This window comes from Mastigoproctus giganteus, chromosome 2 (assembly GCF_048544385.1).
Source record: "Mastigoproctus giganteus isolate SK-2022 chromosome 2, ASM4854438v1, whole genome shotgun sequence".
Lineage (NCBI taxonomy): Eukaryota > Metazoa > Arthropoda > Arachnida > Uropygi > Thelyphonidae > Mastigoproctus > Mastigoproctus giganteus.
The window spans coordinates 170,048,273-170,069,709 of record NC_143576.1 but is presented as its reverse complement, the minus strand read 5'-3'; the positions used below and the strand labels follow the sequence as shown (position 1 = coordinate 170,069,709).

At 39.2% G+C, this 21,437-nt stretch overlaps 1 protein-coding gene across 1 annotated transcript in view; it reads left to right on the top strand.

The window, feature by feature from the left end:
- The first annotated feature begins 2,342 nt into the window (after positions 1 to 2,342).
- Positions 2,343 to 21,437, top strand: part of LOC150089737 (RUN and FYVE domain-containing protein 2-like) — a 399,341-nt gene continuing 380,246 nt past the window's right edge. Inside the window, exon 1 of the mRNA XM_090389637.1 lies at positions 2,343 to 2,602. Within this exon, the coding sequence (XP_090245763.1) occupies positions 2,413 to 2,602 (190 nt within the window). The 5' untranslated portion in view covers positions 2,343 to 2,412. The remainder of the gene's footprint in view (positions 2,603 to 21,437) is intronic.

Sequence of the window (21,437 nt, the reverse complement as noted above, 5' to 3'; positions counted from 1 at the left end):
CATTGTAGGTTGCAGAAATGTTCGAATTGTATTTGTTAGATGGGATATATATCTCTGTGAATGAAATACAATAAAAATACTCCATCTGATATACCTAATTGCCATAAATATCTTCCCAAAGGGTAAAATGCGTAATTAATGAAACTTTGAGAAATCATGCAAATGGCAATCATGACAACCAAACATACATTTTATTGCATTTACGTGTACAAGCTGAAATGACAAGATAATGTAATAGTATTATGTACTGTAAATAAGTCCTCATATTTTGTTGTTCCTCCTTGAGCTGCAATTATAGCCTTGCAACGATCTGGCATAGAGTTAATCAACTTCTGGATATACGATTGCCCAATTTCGTGGTACCACACCCTTACAATGCTCTCCTGCAGCTGAATCTTACTTGCTGGCTTCTTCTGAGTAATTTTAGACGACATTATATACCAGCAATTTTCAATAGGGTTCAAATCTAGACTGTTGCCGGGCCAGTCCAACACTAATGCAGCATTTCTGAGGTATGGCTGCACCTTAAAGGGGAAAACCGAGGGAAAATATTGGTGTAAGTATGTTTTAAGCCTTGTGAGATAAGAAGACAAACTAATCATTAAATCTAAATAGCATAAAACTTACCAATTTTGCTGTGTGGTAAGGTGCTGAGTCTGTTGAAAAATGCAGTTTTGGACGTCTGTGTGGTGATCTTTAAGCGGGTTTCAGGCACTCCTCCAAGATAGCAGTGTAGGTTTCTGCATTCAACGTTCCGTTACTAAACTTAATTCGCCTCAACCCTTTGCTTGTTATGCATTCCCAGATCATCTGACTGGCAGAGAACATTACAGTTGGTGTTATGCAGTCAGGATGGTATGCCTCCGATTTTTCTCTTCTGGCACATCGCTTCCCATTCGAGCCATGCAGGTTGAATTTCGATTCGTCAGAAAAGATGACGGTGTCCCATTGCTCTTTTGTCCATGAAAGATGAGTTTTATCCGAAGCAAGTCGCTTCTTCCTCATTTGTTGGGTCAACAAAGCCCGACTTCCTCTTGGGCCGATAGGCCTGCAGACCACATTCCGAAAGCCGTCTTTGTATAGTTGGTGTACTTGTTTCAACACCATCTCAAAGTCCATTTTAGATCAGGAGCACTAGCATGGCGATTACGAAGTTTCAAATATCGATATTGGGAAGGCGTAGTCACTCTCTTATGGCCTGATCCAGGTCTTCTCTTTACATCACCTTTTTCACGCTTTAATTTTAGCACCCGGGATACTGTTGACTGGTGGCAGCCTATTTTATCAGCGATAGCGCGCGTAGAAAGCCCTTCCTGGGACAGAACAACAGCTACACTTTTTTTTTCTTAGTGTCAACTGAACATATGGAGCCATGCTTACACCGCAAAACAGGTTACTAATTATTATTATTATTATTATTAGCCATATAGTGCAAGGAAGCCTGAGACTTATGCTGCACCAGCCGGAAAAAAAAAAAAAAATTCCCCGAGTTACCCTGAGAGAGAGAGAGAGAATAGAAAGGAATCACCAAGAAACAGAAGAATGATGATATCCAGCTCAGGACCATGGGTTTGCCAAGCCCATACTCACCAGATGTGAGCCCCTGGGAATATGAGCATGTATACCCTTCTAACGCATCCCTAGGGGCTCACATCTGGTGAGTATGGGCTTGGTACACCCAGGGTCTTGAGCTGGACATAATCACTCTTCTCTTTCTTGATGATTCCCTTTTCTCCCCCCTCCTCTCTCTCTCTCTCTCTCTCTCTCTCTCAGGGTAACTGAGAATTTTTTTTTGGCTGGTGTAGTAAAAGCCTCAGGCTTCCTTGCACCATATGGCTAATTGTAATAATAAAAATAAGCAATAACGGCGTATTTATAGAAACGGCTGATGCAATACCTTGCAATTACTGTCTGGTGCAATAGAAGCGTTATCTGATGCAATACCTTGCAATTACTGTCTGGTGCAATAGAAGCGTTATCTGATGCAATACCTTTGCTTTGAGACAAACAAAATGACTGTAATCAAACAATATCTATACGTTTCACTACAACTATTACTTTTTTTTAAGGTAATGCAGTTTTTTCGTCTGCCACTGCATAAAATATATTCATTGGCGACTGTAGCAGACTCTGCTCTAGGGTTTTGAATGTTTCCTTTTAAATCTTTCCGGAAATGGCCCTAGTGTGGAGCTGTGCTCTCTGGATGGGTGCATGTTGTTTAGTTTGTGATTTTGCGAAATTTGGTTGTGTTTGGTTTTTGTGAGTGATGTCACATGTAGAGAGTTATGGAAATTGATTGATGTGTTATAGTTTTACTAAACTATAGGACCTTTGTGGAAAATTTATCATCTAAAACTGTATGCATTTCTATTTGTCTTGTTTTTAATTCTTTTACATTAATACCTGTCATATATGGCATCGTCTGACACAAATACGGATGAACATTCTGTTGCAAGTAGTGAGGATAGGAATTTGGAATATAATACTGTTGAAGAAGTTGAAGGTAGTGGTGATAGATTGACAACAAAACTAAAAGACGAGAAGTGGCCAGCCTTATTAGTCTCCAGAGAACCTCTTAGCCATAGGAAAAAAATTAAGTCGAGTAAGTAGTATTTTGAAAGTTACAACGTTTCTACATTTGCACGTGATTTATAGATATTTAGCGAAAGATTAATAGCAAATTTCTGCATCTGAAAAGTTTTAATACTCATAAGAAAGCGCCAGTCTGGATACTCGAAACTTATAGATTCAGTGATACTGTTACTGAGCAGTATCACTGAATCTATTATATGTTACTACCTTGAATTCTTAATAATTGAATGATGCAGTTTTCGTGCAATAAGAAACCTGTTTCTAGATATATTGGTGTACATTCAACAGGATGAGGATGGTGCACCCGCATTTTCACTCTTTTTTTTTCCCAGACGACAGGATCGTACAGGGGTCGGCAATCTTTTTTGAGTGAAGAGTCATTTTTGATCTAATTTAAAAGGAAAAAAGAGAATCCGAAGAGCCGCACTTCAACTCAAGCTGGGGGAGGAGGGGGGGGGGGCAGTTTTTTAAGAAATGGAATAGAGTGGGAAGGTGTTTTATTAAAAGTATATATTTTTTGAAATATTATTTATTGATACTGAAAAAACGTAACAAACATCTAATTAAGTGTGAATTAATGGGACTTTTGCTGCTGAACTCGAGCGAGGCTCTCAACATCAGGGGAGTATGCCTTAATTTATCTTTAAAGATGCTGAGAGACCCTACATTCAGTCAGTTTCTTGATTTATTTTTAATATAGTTCGTGTTCGAAACGAAAATATTTGCCCACAGAAATACGTTGAACAGAAAACTGAGAGAAGTCTAAATACAAATATTTTCAAATTTATATACTTGTCTACGCATCAAACACAATTTGGTTTTGCTTTTTCAACTTATCTATTGCCATCTATTTGTGTAGAATTGCAAGGGCGGCCTTTTGCTTTTCCAAATCCTCAGTTTCAGTTTTAAGGAATTTTAGTCTTGCACTCCACATGTCCTTGATTTTTAAGTCCTCTAACTCAATTTTAAATTGTGCTTCATGTGGGCTAAAAGTTAGAGCTGTAGTTACATCTCAAAGAGCTGCTTGTGAGCCCCCAGTTGCCAACCCCTAGGATAGCAAATATTTCCTCCCCCACCCAACATTTAGATCTTGAAACAGTATATTTTGATTAATATCATTACCCCTGCCACTTTTTGTATCATTAGTGAACTTAAACATTAAACTTATAATACCTATGTCAGTGTCTTAATAAATATTAAATGCAGTAAAGGAACACTGAAATCTGTTGTAATTCATTCTTAACATTAGTCTATGAAGAGCCGTGATCATTAATAACTACCTTCTTTCACATACATTGTACTAACTTTTATTCACAGCACTAATTTGAACCTAAAGTCAAATTTCTCCAATTTATGTAACTGTCATTTTCATAAATTAGCATCCAAAGCTTCAATGAAATCTATTTATGTGATATCAAAATTACTCTTTTCATCCAGTTACTTTGTAACATCCTTATAGTTAGCTAATCAGATTTGCCATACCTGATTTTTCCTTAAAAAATCCATGTTGCAATTGCTGTAAAGGCACCTTCTCTGTCAAGGTGAACTTGCATTACTGTAATTATTGGCAGCGTTACTTTCCACCTACATGTGTGTATTAATTACCATCTTTGTGAATACAAAAGACATTTGCACATCTCCAGTGCATACAAACATCCTTGAATTCAGTGATCAACATAATTATTATAGCTGAAGGGTTGCTTGCATTTTATATAACAGTGGATTCCATCCACCCAGTTGTATTGAAAGCCATAGGTCACTTGATTACTTTTAGTTGCACTAATTTGAAGACTTGGATGCTAGGAGAGCTCATGAGTTTTTAGCCAATGAGTTTTTTGTTAGTGATATAGACATTTTGCTAGCTGGAATAAGGAGGTGATTATTCCATTGTATAAGGCAATGGTTAGGCTGCACATTGATTAATATAAACAGATCCAGAGGCTTCATTTTAGAAAGAAAGAATGTGGCTCTGCTAGAACAGGTGCAGAGAAGGGTAATGAGATTGGTAAGGGAAACAAAAGGGTGCTCTTGTGAAGAAAAGCTTCAATTTAGCAAATTGAAGCATCTGGAGGCTAAGCACCTGTGACGTGCCTAGCTCCAGATGCTTTGAATGGATTGAGCAAGCTCAGTGCTGATGGCATTCTTCCTCTTGCTCATATTACACACAAGTGGCATAAATTCAAATCGAAGAAGGATGGTTGCAGGATTGAACAACAATGAACTGCATTCAGCCAGTGGATAGTTAATTGTTGGAACAAACAACAAACCTCCATCTGTTGTTGTGGAAGTGGGTAGTTTGAATAAACTCAAGGAAGAACTAGGCAAACTATTGGAGCAAATGGACAGGCAATGTGAAAAGTTTTTTTTTTTTTTTCTGGCTGATGCTGTATAAGGTTTCTTTCTTGCATTGTTTGCCACTACTAATACTAATAATGTCTCTTTCAACTTCCTTTAGTTATCATCAAATCATTTAACTTCCAATCAGTATTAAAGAAACTTCTTGAATTTGTATCTAAAAAAAAAAAAAAAACCTTGTATGTGAAGGTAGATGCAATCTACAGGATCATCAGTAGTTATGTCATCTGTACCCAGTGGATCAAAGTGTCATCCATTTCCTTTAACATAAGCATGGAATTCTTTGTTACCTTTCTTTCTGCACTACTTTTCTCAGTTTTGGCATCCCTGGTTAACTTGATTGTAGATTAGTATTGGAAGTGGGGAATTGATGTAAGGAAAGAAGCTTATATAGCATTAGCCTAATAATAATAATAAAAAGCTATCCACCTGTATCCCTCTAATAATTTGTGTAATTCTTCCTTAACTTTATTTAAGACTGTTCTCCCCAGAAAATTTTGCCAGCCAGGTGGCATCATGAAGTAGCCAAGTGGGGAAGTGTAATATGTCACAATATTATAAAATTTTCTGTTATTTATAAATGTGACTTAAGTGATCCAGAGCAAAAATTAATTGCATAATTTAAAATTATATGCTCCTGTTGCACTGACCTCGATTGCATAGTATGTTTGAATTAATATTGATCGAGATCAATGAGCAGTACTATACGGTACTGCGAGAATCACTTAAATTTTAGCCGGGTGGTCAGTTAAATTCACCGAGCAGTGTGCCCATTTGATAGGTCCTGGGGAGAACACTGCAAGATATTCACATCCATGACACCAGATGGATGTTTGTTCCAACAATCAACCATTTGCTAGTTGAAGCAAAGTTTTGCACATCTCTCCTGCAGCCAGCCATCCTTCCTGAATTTGAATTTATGCCCTCTTGTGTGCGGACAGCTTCCCAAATTTATGCTCCCTCGCTGATGGACAGCACCCTGCCTCTGGCACAGAGGCAGGATGCTACCCATCAGCACTGAGCTTACTTAAGCCATTCAAAGCCTTAAACACTTCAATGAGATTTCCTTGCAGGCGCCTAGTTTCTACACACTGCAATTTGCAGAACTGAAGCTCTTTCTTTGTAAGAGCACCTTTGTGTTTTCCTTCAAATGTCATTGCTCTTCTCTGCACCTGTTCTAATGGATCTATATCCTTCCTAAAATGAGATCTCTGTATCTGTGGCCTAATCATTGCTTTATACAACAGGATAATCATCTCCTTATCCCTGCTGGAATATTTTAATATAATTGGATAAATTCTATCAGCCCCAATTTACTTTTAGCATCAACAGTTTCTTTTTCACTTTCTTCTCAGTTATCACAAAATCATTTAGCTTCTACTTTCTTCCTACTTTCTGTAAGACTGTGTTCTCCCTAATGATGTATTCATCCATACATCTTTATTCTCTCCTGCCAAAACTCATCAGTTCATGTGATATCCGTTGTGGTATAAATCTTGAAAAAATATGCCATAGTTGGTATAAGAAGCATACGAGCTTCTATGATTACTTCCGAACAATTCTCATTTAGTACGGCGCCTCTGTAGCCAGGTGGGAAGGAGCAGCAGTGTGTAGCACACGCTTCTTGATTAGACCCGGGTTCGAGCCTGTCACCACCAAATACGGAGGATGTGGAAAGGTCAGGGAATGACCACCACATTTCCCGGAGCAATATGGCCTTAGTTGCTAATGCTCCTAAAAACCAAATAACATACATACTCATTTAGTACTTGCATCTATTATTAACATTTCATCCCACTGAAAAGAATTTAAAAAAAAAAGCAGCTTGTGTACCCTGTATACATGAAAGACGTTTTATTTCATTATGGCTTGGACAAGGTTAAAGGAGTTTAGTATGAAAAGAATTCAAACACATTTAACATTTTAAAGCATTTATTTTTTGAGCATTTATTTACCCAATTGTCTGATCATTGCAAACAGATCTCTCTTGTTGTGCCCAGTAACAAGTTGAATTAGGAATCGATTTCAAAAATGCTAAATTGTTTTCAATTCACTTATTGACGTATTCTCGAGATTGGATTTGTTCTTTGGTAAGCTTAGTGTATTTTCTGACATATTTAAAAGCAACTGTTAACGAATCTTGAGTTCTTAGTCTCATTATTTCCATGGTCGTATAAAGAGACTAAGAAACCTTGTAATGCAGTTGTCTCTCCCTTTCTTCTTTGTGATTTTAATGGACATAACACAGTGTAGGGTAGTGCCGACATTAATGGAAGGGGAAGAGTCATAGAACATGTGCTCATTGATAATGACCTCTCCCTTCTAAATGTGGGAACAAACTCCTTCCACATGCCTATCTGATCTTTCTGTTTCCTCTCCTTCTTTCCTTCCTTCACTTACTTGGGAGCTGGAGGAGAACCTATATGGAATTAATCAGTTCCCCCATGATAACCTGCTTACATAGTGGGAGACTGTCTCTTCCTTTTAGGATATCCCAGTGGAAGATTGATCAGGCTGACTGGAATGCCTTTCAGCATCTGGCAAATTTTGACATCCCTGCAGTCAGTCAGGAGCCTATCAATAACGTAGTCATGTACACCACAGAAAACTATTATCCAAGCAGCTACAATTGCAATTTCAAAAACTTCCCAGTTTCCACCATTTCCCAAACCCTAGTGAAATTCAGAATGCACAGCAGCAAAAAAGGCACAAAACAAAACCTGGGGGATATTCCAGCGATATCCTACCACAGCTAATCTCATAGCCTTAAAGTGCATGCACTAAAGCATGTTATATCTGATGTCAGAGCAAAAAGAAATCCTGGATCCATTTTACTTCTTTTACCTAGGTAACCAGCTGTAAAGTGGTCTCAGAAAAATCCAAAAAATGAAGAGAAAATACATGGCACACACCCCTCATCAGTCATGGACTATAATGGATGCCACATTGCAGATTTAAAGGCAATAGGACATTTATTATATAATTCATCAAAATTATCTTACTCTACAGAGTTTCTGGTCCTTAAGCACAAAACTGAGAAGGCCCGTAATTTTACATCAGCAGGTATTTACCCATATAATGGGCCATTTAGCATTAGTGGTGACAAATGATGCAAGAAAGCAGGCTTATATAGCATCAGCCAAAGGGGGGGGAACCCCGTTACACCTGTCCATTCCCTTCAATAGTTTGTCTAGTGCTTCCTTGAATTTATTTAAGTTATCAACTTCCTCAACAACAGACGGAAGTTTGTTCCAGCAATCAAGCACCTGCTGGCTAAAGGTAAACTTCCCTACATCTGTTCTGCAACTGTGCTTCTGCAATTTGAATTTAGGCCCTCTTTATGCGTTTAGCTTGAGCAAGATGAAAATTTCATCAGAGTTGAGCCTGCTCAATCCATTCAAAGGCTTATACATCTCAATCAGATCACCTTGCAGGTGTCTAGTCTCCGGATGCTGCAATTTGCAGAACTTCCTTGCAGCCTTTCTTGATAAGAGCGCAACTTTGTTCCCCTCACCAATCTCATTACCTGTCACCAGTCTCATTAATAGTCTCATTACCTGCTTTCCAGCAGCTCTACATCCTTCCTAAAATGAGGCCTCCAGATCTGCATGCAGTACTCAAGACATGGTCTGACCATTGCCTTATACAATGGGATAATCATCTCCTTATCCCTGCTAGAAAAATTACTGTATATCATTGTCAAAACCCCATGAGCTGCCCTGGTAACTTGTCTGCACTGTTCAGAGATCTTTATATCTAACTGCACAATTACCCCCAGGTCTTTTTCATTTTCCACTACCATGAGTGTAGTACTACACAGTTTGTACATTACTCTGGGGTTACTGCTACCCATTTGCAGTGCTTCACATTTGTCAATGTAAACTTCAATTGCGATTTCATAGCTCATCTGCCTAACTTTTCTAGATCCTGTGCAGTAGAATACCATCATTACTGTCATTAATCATCTTGTATTGTTAACTGTTTTTTATCATGTTGTATCATCCAGACTTGGATCTTAAGCCTGATATGCCTTCATCAATGTCATTGATAAATATAGAAAACAACAATGGGCTTGACATGAAACTCTGAGTGGCTCCACTGATCGTGAAGAGCAGTGTTCATTGATTACGACTCTGTCTTCTCGCACTCAATTATCCCTTTATCTGAAGTGGCAACTTGCCCTTATTGTCACTCTGCTCCAATTTGTACAGCAGTCTTTTATGTGCAACAGTATCAAAAGCTTTCCTTAAATCAAAGTATATGATATCAAGTTTGTTATTTGCATCCAGCTCCTTTGTGACTACATTATAGTATTCAATCAAATTGGTCAGACAAGATTTTCGCTTAAATCCATGCTGTGGCTTCATTATTTTCCCTGAAAAAGAAGTTAAACTAACAGGTCTATAATTACTCGTGTCACCCGTTGATAACCCTTTGTGAGTTGTGGATACATTTGCACATTTCCAGTCTCTGTGAACTGCCCCTGAATTATTATTATTATTATTATTGTTGCTGCTCTTATATTATTTCTCCTTGATTGGGGGATTCCACTCCGTGATGTGCACTGCTACCAAGTACACAGGGTGATTGTAATGTCTGGTGTTACTGTTGGTCGAGGAAATCTCTGACTATTCTACAGGTGTTCAGGATTGCGACTTTCTAGAGTTCCTTGTAGGTGTTCTCCGGGAGACCTATTGCTGCTAGGCTGCTATGTAGTCTTTGGCACCATACTGGTGGTTGACATGATGATTGGGATGATCGATACTGCCTGCATGTGCCACATCTCCTTGACCTCATGTCTCATGGTTCTTGTACTTCCTAATTTTTTCCTCATGAGTTTTCTGGACATTGCTGGTGTTGGGCACCGCTATGTCAATCAGGTAGGTAGCCTTTTCCATCTTGTCCACAAGGGTTATGTCCGGTCTGTTGTTCGGGATGGTCTTATCTGTTATTATGGCGCGGTCCCAGTACAGCTTGTGGGTTCGGGTCTCCAGTACTGCCTGGGGTTCGTACTTGTAGTATGGTATACTTTCTTTGGTCAACTGGTATTTCCCCTCTAGTTTCTGATGTATTATCCTGTCTACCTGGTCATGTCTATGAGTGTACTCAGTGTGGATGATCACCTTGCAACTCGCGGTGATGTGTTGGTTCATTTCTGAGGCCAGGTGACATCTTCGACATATGTCATCTGACATTCTGGGCTCCTTTGCGATGTATTTTCTATAGTTTCTAGTGTTGATTACCTGGTCTTGGATGGCCAGCATGAATCCTTCAGTCTCGGGGAAGAGCATCCCGCTTGTGAGCCATGCATTGGAAGCAGTGTTATCGATATGATTTTGATGGCGGTCATTGTAGTATCTGCCATGAAGTGTCTTCTTTGCCCATTGTTTCTTGTGCCATCTGGGTGGGTGGGGGTTCCTCGTTTAGGTTGAGTGGGTATACCACTTATCTATCTTCCTTATGGCCTGGTGGAGTGGTGCTGTGTTGTTAACTGTTGCTCTATCAGGTGTATCAGGCCCCTTCCTGACCTCTTTCCGAGCTATTGTTAGTCTCTCTGCTGACTTCGGGTGGTGTTGGCGTGTCTTGGTCATCATTGTCCTTGTCTTTGGCATGATATCTTCTAGCTTGGTGTTAGTCCAATCTATGACCCCGAAGGTGTATGTTAGTACTGGAGCTGCATAGGTGTTTATGGCTTTAACTGTGTTCCCTCTGTTCAGTTTTGCTTTCAGCAGGCTTCTGAGTCTCTGATGATATTTTTCGGTCAGGCACTTCTTGATTTCCTTGTGCTCTAACTGCTGAACCTGCATCATCTCTAGGTATTTGTAGGTCTCTCCTTCTGTCATAGCTTTGATCTCTTTACCAGTCAACAGCTGGTAGTTTCTGCCAACTAATTTTCTCTGGGATGGTCTTATCCCAGAGAAAATTAGTTGGCAGAAACTAATTTTGTCATGGGTCTTGCATTTGTCTAGACCAAATTCCATTCTGATATCCTTGCTGAATTCTTCGGTGATCCGGATTAGTTGCTGGAGTTGCTTCTCGGTTGCCGCATAGAGCTTGATGTCATCCATGTACATCAGGTGGGTGAGGGTGTACAGGTTCTTTCTTCTTTCTTTGAGATTATATCCATACTTGCTGTCGTTAAGCATTGTGGATAGTGGGTTGAGTGCTAGACAGAAACCACAGTGGGCTCAGAGCATCTCCCTGAAAGATTTCTCTTCTAATGGGGATTGGCCTGGTTATGATGTTCTTGACCTTAATGGTAGTACTCCATTTCGCTATTGTTGCTCCTAGGAAGTTTGTCACTATCAGATTGACCTTTTAGATCTTCAGGGTCTCTATTAGTCAGCTATGAGGTACGGAGTCGAAGTTCGTGCATTAATCAATGTAGGCTGTGTATAGGTTGCGGTGCTTCTTGTAGGCTTGCTCCATAACTGCTGCATCTACGGTTAATTGCTCCTTGCATCCTTTGCTCCTCCGCTTGCATCCTTTCTGCTCTTCAGCCATTATGTTCTGACTCTCTCTCTCTCTAAGTGGTCTGATATCTTGGTTTTGCAGCTGGTCAGGACTTGTACATTGTTGGGAGGAAGGTGATTGGCCTGTATTTCGTCGGGTTTCCTTGTATCTTCGTCTTTAGGCTTCAGATTTGTGACTCCTTTGGTGAGAAACTTCGGGATTGTCTCGGGTGTCTTATCATTCGAGTGAACTGCTCTGCTAGATGCTTGTGTGTGCAGGTGAGCTTCTTGTACCATTAGTTGTGGATGTTATCAATTCCTGGGGTTCGCTAGTTGTGGGTGTTTCTGATCGACTGTTTTACTTCTCCAATCTCTCATCTCTTGTATGTCCTTGGTTTTCTTCCGTTCTATCCAGGGTGCTCTGCTGTTATTATTATTATTATTAACCATATGGTGCAAGCAAGCCTGAGGTTTATGCTGCACCAGGCAAAAAAAAAAAAAAATTCTGATTTTCCCAGAGAGAGAGAAAGAAAGAAAAGTAGAAGGGAATCACCAAGAAAGAGAGGAATGATGATATCCAGCTCAGGACCCTGGGTGTGCCAAGCCAGATGTGAGCCCCTGGGGCTAAGAGTTTGCTCACTTCCTTGCTGCCTTCCTTAATATAACTGAATAGATTCCATCCACTTCAGATGCCTTTCTTATGTTTAATGTCAACAATTTCTCTTCCACTTTCCTTTCAGATATTACAAAGTCATTTAGCACCCTGTTAGTTTCATAAACTAATGGCATCCACTTCCCTAAAGAATTTGTCATATGTGAATGTAAATGCACAATATTCATTCAGTTTATGAGCAACCTGAGCAGAATCATCAACACTTGAACTGTTGATATCAAGTGGACCAATTTGTTTCATCCCCCTTCTAGTGTTTATGTAAGGAAAGAAGTCTTTGCTGTTTTTCTTTGCATCCTACACCAAAGTTTTGTCATAATCTGCCTTTGCTTTCCTAACATCCCTTGTGACTTGATTACAGACTAGTTTCTATCTACTATAGGTTTCTGAGTCACCTAATAATTTATACACATCTCATACATTTTGTTTCTCTGCCATAAGTCTCATCAGTTCATCTGACATCCATTTAGGCCTATATCTTGAAGAGTATTTCTTAGTTGGAACAAAAAGCCTAGTAGCTTCTGCGATTAATTCCTTGAATGGTTCCCATTTAGAATTTGCTGATGGTAACCTTATCAGTTGGCCCCACTTTACAGAATTTAAGAATTGTCTGAGACCACTGTAGTCACTTTATGAAAAAACCTTCCTTTTACTCTTGATGATAGTTACATCTTGAAGTAAATCCCACGTCGGTACACAATGATAACTGCCACCTAGTGGTTTTTTTACCTGCAGATTCTTAATGTATGAATAATCACTTCTGATAATCAGGCCAAGAGTATTACTTCCTCGTATTGTCTTTCTAATATGCTACTTCCTATAAAATTGTAAGGAGTAGCATGTTAGAAAACAGTCATCCAATAAATCCACGAAAGTCTTGCTAATGTGTGAGTGAACAATCCACAAGTTCCGGTCAATATCTGGAAAGTTAAGATCCCCATTATAAGAAATTCTGATTTACTGGCCCACCTTATTTTGTGTATAAACATTCATTTTACTCATCAGAGTTATTAGGACTATAATACACTTCTCTCATTTTTGGTTTCCTGTTGTGCTTATGTCACACCATACTGACTCAACATTGCACTGGCCACCCATGTCAACTGGATGCACTGCCTTAGATTTTATGTGCTTCTTAACTAAGAGCATAACCCTTCCACCTCTCCTGTCCTGTCTGTCCTTCCTGTATACATTTTACTCTCCATATTCAAATTTTGCATCCCTTATATCTGAGTGACACCATGTCTCTGATATCCCAACATTGTCCACATATGATGTCTTGACCAGCACTTAAAACTCATCAAATTTATTTACTCTCCTCCTACCATTTGTTTACATGCAAGTATATATGCACCTGTTCCTACTCTTAGTTACCCTGACACGGTAATGACAGTATGCTACTGCATCAAGATCTAGAAAAATTAGGTTGATAGGCTGAGAAATGACAGTTGAAGTTTAAAATTGACAAATGCAAGGTGCTGTATATGGGTAGCAGTAATCTTAGATTAACTTATCAACTGTGTGGTATTACACTCAGGGTAGTGGAAAACGAAAAAGACCCCGGGGTAATTGTGCAGTCAAATTCTATGAGCAATGCATACGTGCTGCCAGGACATTTCAAGGGCTTTTGTTGAAGATATATTGAAACTTTGCTAGCAGGGATGAGGAAGAGATTATCTCTTTGTACAAGGCAGTAGTTAGGCCTCATTTTGAGTACTGTATACAGGTCTGGCAGCTTCACTTTAGGAAGGATATAGATCTGCTGCAATGTGTGCAGAGAAGGGCAACCAGATTGGGGAAGGGAACAAAATGGTGCTCTTACCCAGAAATTCTGCAGTTCTGCAAACTGCAGTGTCTGGAGACTAGGCACCTGTGGGGAGATCTGATGGAGGTGTTTAAGGCTTTGAATGGATTGAGTAAGCTAAATGTTAGTGGCATTCTTCCTCTTGCTTAGATTACATACATGAGGGCATAAATTCAAGCTGCAGAAGGATGGTTGTACGATAGATGTGTGTAAGTTTTCCTTCAGCTAGCAGGTGGTTGAATGTTGGAACAGGCTTCCATCTGTTGTTGTGGAAGTGGATGGTTTGAATAAATTCAAGGAGGAATTAGACAAATTCTTGAAGAGTATGGATGGGTAAAGTGTGTGGTTTTTTTTTTTTTTTTTTTTGTCAATGCTACATAAGCTTGTTTTCTTGCATCATTTGCTGCTACTACTACTAGAGCAGCCATATGCACAAGTACTACCTTTGAAGCGAAAGAATTACAGAATGAATAATTTAGGGCAATTTAGATGGTTAGCAGTTGAGGCAGCTGATAACTGAGATTTTTTCAGAAAAAGTAAGTGGGGTTTATGAGATTATAAATGGAAATGGATATCACAGATTGGAACTGAGCCAGGTACTTTTGTGAAATGCAAGAAGCTTTTGATAGGTTTAGATCCTTTTTGCTGATAAGTATGTTCTTTTAGTTTCATTATTATTCATGCATTCAGCAGATAAAGTAGAGGAAAGAAAATTTACACCAATTAATGAAATTTTTGGATATGTCAGCAAGAATATACCACTGCTTTTTAGTAAACTGAAGGGATTTCCTTTTGAAGCCCCATCAATTCTAGTAACACTAGCATCTCTTGTTTGTAGTGTTCTAACATCAACAGATGAATCAGTATTAGTAATGGCTCTATGGTACAAGAAAGCCTAAGGCTTATGCTGCACCATTGCTCTCCCATAGCATTAGTAGAGGCATATGATGCAAGAAAGCAAGCTAATGCAGCATCAGCAAAAAAAAAAAAAAAATTCCCCCGCTCCCATTTCACCCCTCCGTTCGTTCCAAATACCTGTCCAGCTCAGCCTTAAATTTATTTAGGCTATCAACTTCCACAATAAAGGATGGAAGTCTGTTATCTTACATCTGTCTTTCCTCAATTTGGATTTATGCCCGCTCAGGTGATTATTCTGAGCAAGAGGAAGAATCCCATCAGCATTGAGCATGCTCAAACCATTCAAGGCTTTATACACCTCAATCAGATTACCTTGCAGGTACTTAGTCTCCAGACACTGTAATTTGCAAAATTTAAGCCTTTCTTTGTAAGAGCAACCCTTTGTTCCATTCACTAATCTTGTTGCCCTTCCCTGTACTTGTTCCCACAGCTCTACACCCTTAAAATGAGGCCTCGAAACCTGTACGCAGTACTCAAGGTGTGGCCTGATCATTGCCTTATACAAGGGAATAATCACCTCCTTATCTCTGCTAGAAAAATTCCTGTATATCATTGACAAGACACTATGAGCTACTCTTGCAGACTGTCTGCACTGCCCAGAAAACTTCATATCTGCCTGCACAATTACCCCCAGGTGCTTTTCGTTCTCTACCACTATCAGTTTAGTACCACAGAGTTGACACGTCACTCTGGGGTTACTGCTTCCTATATGTAGTACTTTACATTTGTCAATGTTAAACTTCATTTGCCATCTCTCAGCCCATCTGCTCAACTTTTCTAGATCCTGTTACTGCAGCGTACTGTCATTAGTGTCCTTAACAACCCCGCCAACCTTCGTATCATCTTCAAATTTGGATATTAAGCTTGATGTACCATCATCAATATCATTTATAAATACAGAAAACAACAGTGGACCCAACACTGAACACTGAGGGACTGGACTAATGTTATTAGTGGAGTCCCTCAGTGTTCAGTGTTGGGTCCACTGTTGTTTTCTGTATTTATAAATGATATTGATGATGAACCACTAATAACATTAGTCCACGATGAACAGTGCTCATTGATTACCACTCTGTCTTCTCCCACTCAACCATCCCTTTATCCATAGCAACAATTTGCCTCCAATGCCACACTGCTCCAATTTGTTCAGCAGTCTTCCATGTGCAACAGTATCAAAAGCCTCTCTAAGATCCAAATATATGATATAAAAGTTATTCCCTGCATCCTGTTCCTTTGTGACCACATCATAGTATTCAATCAAATTGGTCAGGCAAGACTTTCCCTTAACAAAACCATGCTGTGTCCGAGCTATAACTGAAGTCTTGTCTAGATGATCCTGCAGTGCTTCTTTAACCAGTGCCTGCATTAATTTTCTTGGAAAAGAAGTTAAACTAACAGGTCCATAATTATTTGCGTCACCCTTTGATCCTCCTTTGTGAATTGGGGTCACATTTGCACGTTTTCAGTCTATGGGTACCTCCCCTGAGTCCAAAGAAGCTCTCGTAATTATGGCTAAGGGTTTGCTTACTTCCTTTGCTGCCTCCTTTAATATAACTGGATAGATCTCGTCCACCCCGGGTGCCTTTTTTATGTTTATCTTCAACAATTTCTCCTCCACTTTCCTCTCAGTTATTACAAAATCATCTAGCTCTCTGCCAGAGTTTAACTCACCTCTGGCATTCCCCTCCATGAATAACTCCTCATGGGTGAATGTAGATGCAAAATACTCATTTAGTTTGTTAGCCACCTGAGCAGGATCATCAACAGTTGAACCATCAATATCCAGTGGACCAATCTGATTCATCCCTTTCCTTCTAGAGTTTACATAGGTAAAGAAATCTTTGTTTTTCTTTGCATCCTTTTCCAAAGATTTCTCATAATCTGCCTTTGCCTGCCTAATCTCCTTTGTGATTGACCAGCTTATATCTATCATAGGCTTCCATGTCACCCATTAATTTATATGTACCCCATGCATTTTTCTTCTCTGCCATATGTCTCATTAGTTCATCTGACATCCATTTAGGCCTAAACTTTGAACAGTATTTCTTAGTTGGTATGTAAAGCCTAGTAGCTTCCAAGATAAATTCTTTGAATGCTTCCCATTTTGAATTTGCTGTTGGTAACATCATGAATTGGTCCCACCGTAGAGAATTTAAATACTGTCTCAGACCACCGTAGTCGCCTTTGCGAAAGCAAAAACCCTTCCCTTTAGTCCTGATGGTAGTTACCTCTTTGAGTAAATCCCACTTCAGCACACTGTGATCACTGCCACCTAGTGGTTCCTTTATCTGCAGATTCTTAATGCGTGAAGAATCACTACTGATAATCATATCAAGAGTATTACTCCTCTAGTTGCCTCCCGAACATGCTTATGTAGAAAACAATCATCCAATAAATCCACAAAAGCCTTGCTAGTGTGTGAGTGACCAACCCACAAATTCCAGTCAATATCTGAGAAATTAAAATCTCCCATTATAAGACTCTCTGATTTACTGGACCACTATTTCCCTGTACAGTTGTTTATTATACTCATCAGAGCCATTAGGTCTATAACACACTCCTACTCTCAATTTTGATCTCCGAATGCTTACGTCACACCAAACTGACTTGACACTGCACTGTCCAGTGATGTTGACTGGCTTCACTTCCTTGGATTTTGTGTGTTTCTTAACTAGTAGCATAACCCCCTGCTCCCTTCCTATCCTGTATATCTTTCCTCTACACATTGTACTCTCCAAATTCCAGTTCTGCATTCCTTATATCTGTGTGACACTGTCTCTTATATCTCAACAATATCTGCCTTTGATGTTTTGAGCAATACCACAATTTCATCAAATTTATTTACCAAACTCCTAGCATTGGTGTATATGCAAGTAATACATGCACTTGTTCCTATTCTTAGCTACCCTAACACAACCCATGTGTTTACTTGTACCGCAATGACTCCCAGCAGTCTCTGAAATACCCTGCATCTTGTTTTCCAGGCTGCTGCTCATTCCAGTAGAAGCAGTGCAAGAATCAATTTCACCTCTTCCAGTGGCTACTGTTAATCTATTAGTCCTTGTATCCCCCCAAGCTAGCAGTTTTCTGACCCACCTAACAGTGCCTCGATAGCATCAGCAAATATTCTTGCACCCTTTCTATTTGTGTGTGTCCCATCCCTGTAGAAGCAGTCTCTACTGTTAACAAGTACAGACCAGGCTGAAAAAAATTCTACCCCTTGAGCCTTGCACAATGTTTCCAGGGCCGAATTGATCGACAAGGCTCTCATCATATACTCCCTTGTATCGTGTCTGGGCAGAATTGCAGACACTTTCAAATTCAACCCTAATTCACAGCTTTTTTTCAACAGTGACCTGTACTTGTTAAGTAATTCTGCCGGTCTCCTACTCTTAATATCACCTTTTGTACAATATCACAATAACAATATCACCTTTTGTGCCCTTAAAAGATGATATCCGCCCTACAACGTCATCAACCTTTGCCCCTGGCAGACATACCCTGGTCCTGTTCTACCTATCCTTTTTACATAGCATGTTTCCCGTTTCCCTGACAATAGTCACCAACAACTACTAGTTCAAAGGTCAGCTGGATGGGTAACTATCCATCTGACTTTTGAATTTCCCCAAACTGTCACCCTCAACCACTCATTTACGCCAGTAGCTTATTCCAGTAATTTATAACTCTCTGGCTAAAAAAAACTTCCTGCAGGCCAGTCTAAACTTCTCCTCCTATAAGTTGAATTTATGGCCCTAGTTCTAGAATCATTTATAACTGAAAATTTCGTTCATTTTACTTTTGCCACTCAGAGCCTTAAACTCTTCAATCAAGTCTCCTCTAGGGCACCTATTTTCCAAGCTGTCCAACCCACATATTTGAAGTCTTTTCTCATATGGACGCCCTTTTTCTGATTTCACTCCAACCGAGTTGCCCATCTTTGGACCCTTTCAAGATGCTTGATGTCTTTTATTTAGGTGCAGTCTCCATACTTGAACACAGTATTCCAAGTGTGGTCTGACAATGTGATCTAACAAAGTTGGGATATTGCATTGGATGATAAGCATCATCTACCATACTGCCTGGTTACATGACAAAGATAAGTGGCGTTCCTCTGTGTGATATGGTTGCCATACCTCCAGTTTGAATGAGATTCAGAATCTGCATCACTTAATAGAATTCTGTTTCCTCTAAAATAGTTTTCTGTGAACACCATTTTAAAGCTGTACCCTCAACATGTAAGAATACTGATTTCAAAGTGATGTCCATAATGGCCCCCAAAAAATTGTCCATACTGCGTGACAGAAGAGATGGAGGTTGCTGGAGCCTTTACAGATAAAACATGGGTTTCACCACTGAAGCCTTCATTAAGCAAAGTTGTGATATTGTATCGGATGAAAAGCATCATCTACCACAGTGGTCTCAAACTCAAATTGCATGAAGGCCAAATGCATGATCTGAAAGCAGCTGACGGGCAGGAATTTTTTTTTTAACAAAATGAGAGTGAATATAAGCACCGTATTTACAACAAATACATAATTGAAATGTATTCGCGGGCTGTGTAAAATTGCTTCGGGGGCCGGATGCGGCTCGCAGGCCACCAGTTTGAGACCACTGAGCTACCATACTGCTTGGCGACATAGAGAAGTGGCATTCCTCTGTGTGATGTGGATGCCATGCCTCCATCTCTTTGTTATTTCACATCTGGTTCATCTTTGTTGAGTGTTTTAGACCCTGCATATGGTGAGTATAACGAGAGTTACTAACAGTCCCACCATTGCAAAGGTGCAAGTAGAGAATGTGGTTGCAACAAAGCAACCAGACTTCACCGAAATTCAGTCCACCTGACTCACAAGTGGAACCTGAATATCAGTTCCAACAGCATTTTAGACTTGACATGGCAAGTCCTTGCTGGCACACCTGGAAGAATGTCTGCACCTAATTGAATCTCTGCCCCTAAATTGAGACTCTCCAACATCAGAGTCCTTCATTTATTGCAGAATAGTCACTGATTTTAGTGTGCATTAATATCATCCTAGAAGCAGCCTATTAAGTGTTAATACTATTATACAAACAAATAAGATTAACCATGACTTGAGGTTCTTAGGCTGAAAGTACTTTTTGTATTACAAAATAGCAAAGCATCTTTGTATGTTTGACGCGACTAACATCTTTAATGTGCATTAGGCCCGTGCCATCGTTACTGTTACTAAACAATCATTTAGGGAGTAATGCTTCAATTTCTTGAAAAATATCTTCTAGGTCTTTATGTGCAATAAGTACAGTATCAAAGATGCTGGATATTCAGTGAAAAATATCTTGGTTAAAGAATAATACAGGATCATCTAGACAGGAATGTAGTCATTCTGCAGTCACAGCATGGATTTGTTAAGGGATCTTGTGTAACCAATATGATTGGATGAGAGCCATACTTTGAATACTGCATACAGGTCTGGAGGCCTCATTTTAGAGAGTATGTGGATCTATTGGAACAGATGCAGAGAAAAGCAAACTAGATCTGCGATGGAAACAAAAGGGTACTCATACCACAAGAGGCTTCATTTCTGCGAATTGCAGCAACTAGAGACTAGATAATGGACTCAATCCATTCAAAACCTTAAACAGTTTAATGCTGCCCCTTACTGGATACAAGAAATAATTTCAACAATGATATACTTACATTTCAGAAAAGTTTTTGACACTGTTCCACATAAAAGACTGTTATACAAATTGGAGCAGTGAGGCATTAGAACAAGTTACTGTATAAATAAAGGGAGAGTTGACTGGGAGAAGACTCCATTTAAGATGCCTATTTACTATTTAACCATTCCCTAGGCCAAACCCTATCCATCATTAAATGCTTATGTAATTTGCAACTGAGCAAATTTAAAATTCAAATTTAGCAAATAAATAAATAAATAAAGAACTCAACACAACTAACTTGAAAAAGAATGCTGCTTAGCCTCACCTAAGAGAAATCAAACTTAGACTAAAATCAATCCGTCAATCTTATTTAAGCCAGTTTCTGTTCTGCAACTGGTAGTTGGGCCTCTACTATCTAACATTAGTCTATTTCTTTTCTTGAATACATCACTTAGGTAATTATTAAAGTAAGTGAAAAGTCATCGATCATTGAACAGGACCCAGAGTCTTTCTCTATATTGAAGAACCCAACAGATCTTTCAACTCTAGATCTCAAATCAACATGATTGTTGCAGTCCAAGTGTGGGGCACAGGAGACATCCAGCATAATATGCTCAGATTTTAGTCTAAGTTTGATTTCTCTTAGGTGAGGCTAAGTAGCATTCTTTTTCAAGTTAGTTGTGTTGAGTTCTTTATTTCTTTATTTATTTACTAAGCTAAATTGTAGCCATGGTGTTTTCTTAGTATTGAATACGTTCACTTTTTGAAGAAACATGTCATTCTTCCCTTGTCTACTTCTTGCCATCTTGATTGCCACATTGTCTGAATAAAATCATAAATTCTCAACTTTTCCATTTTAACGTTGGCTTTAATATATATCTTAGTATTATCTGGACAAGTTGTTATGCCCATTATAGTTGTTCTGATATTATTTTTGGTGTAACACGGCATCCCATTTATTAACACCTGATATTTTGCCAGAAGTCTACCAGAAAGCACCTGTAAA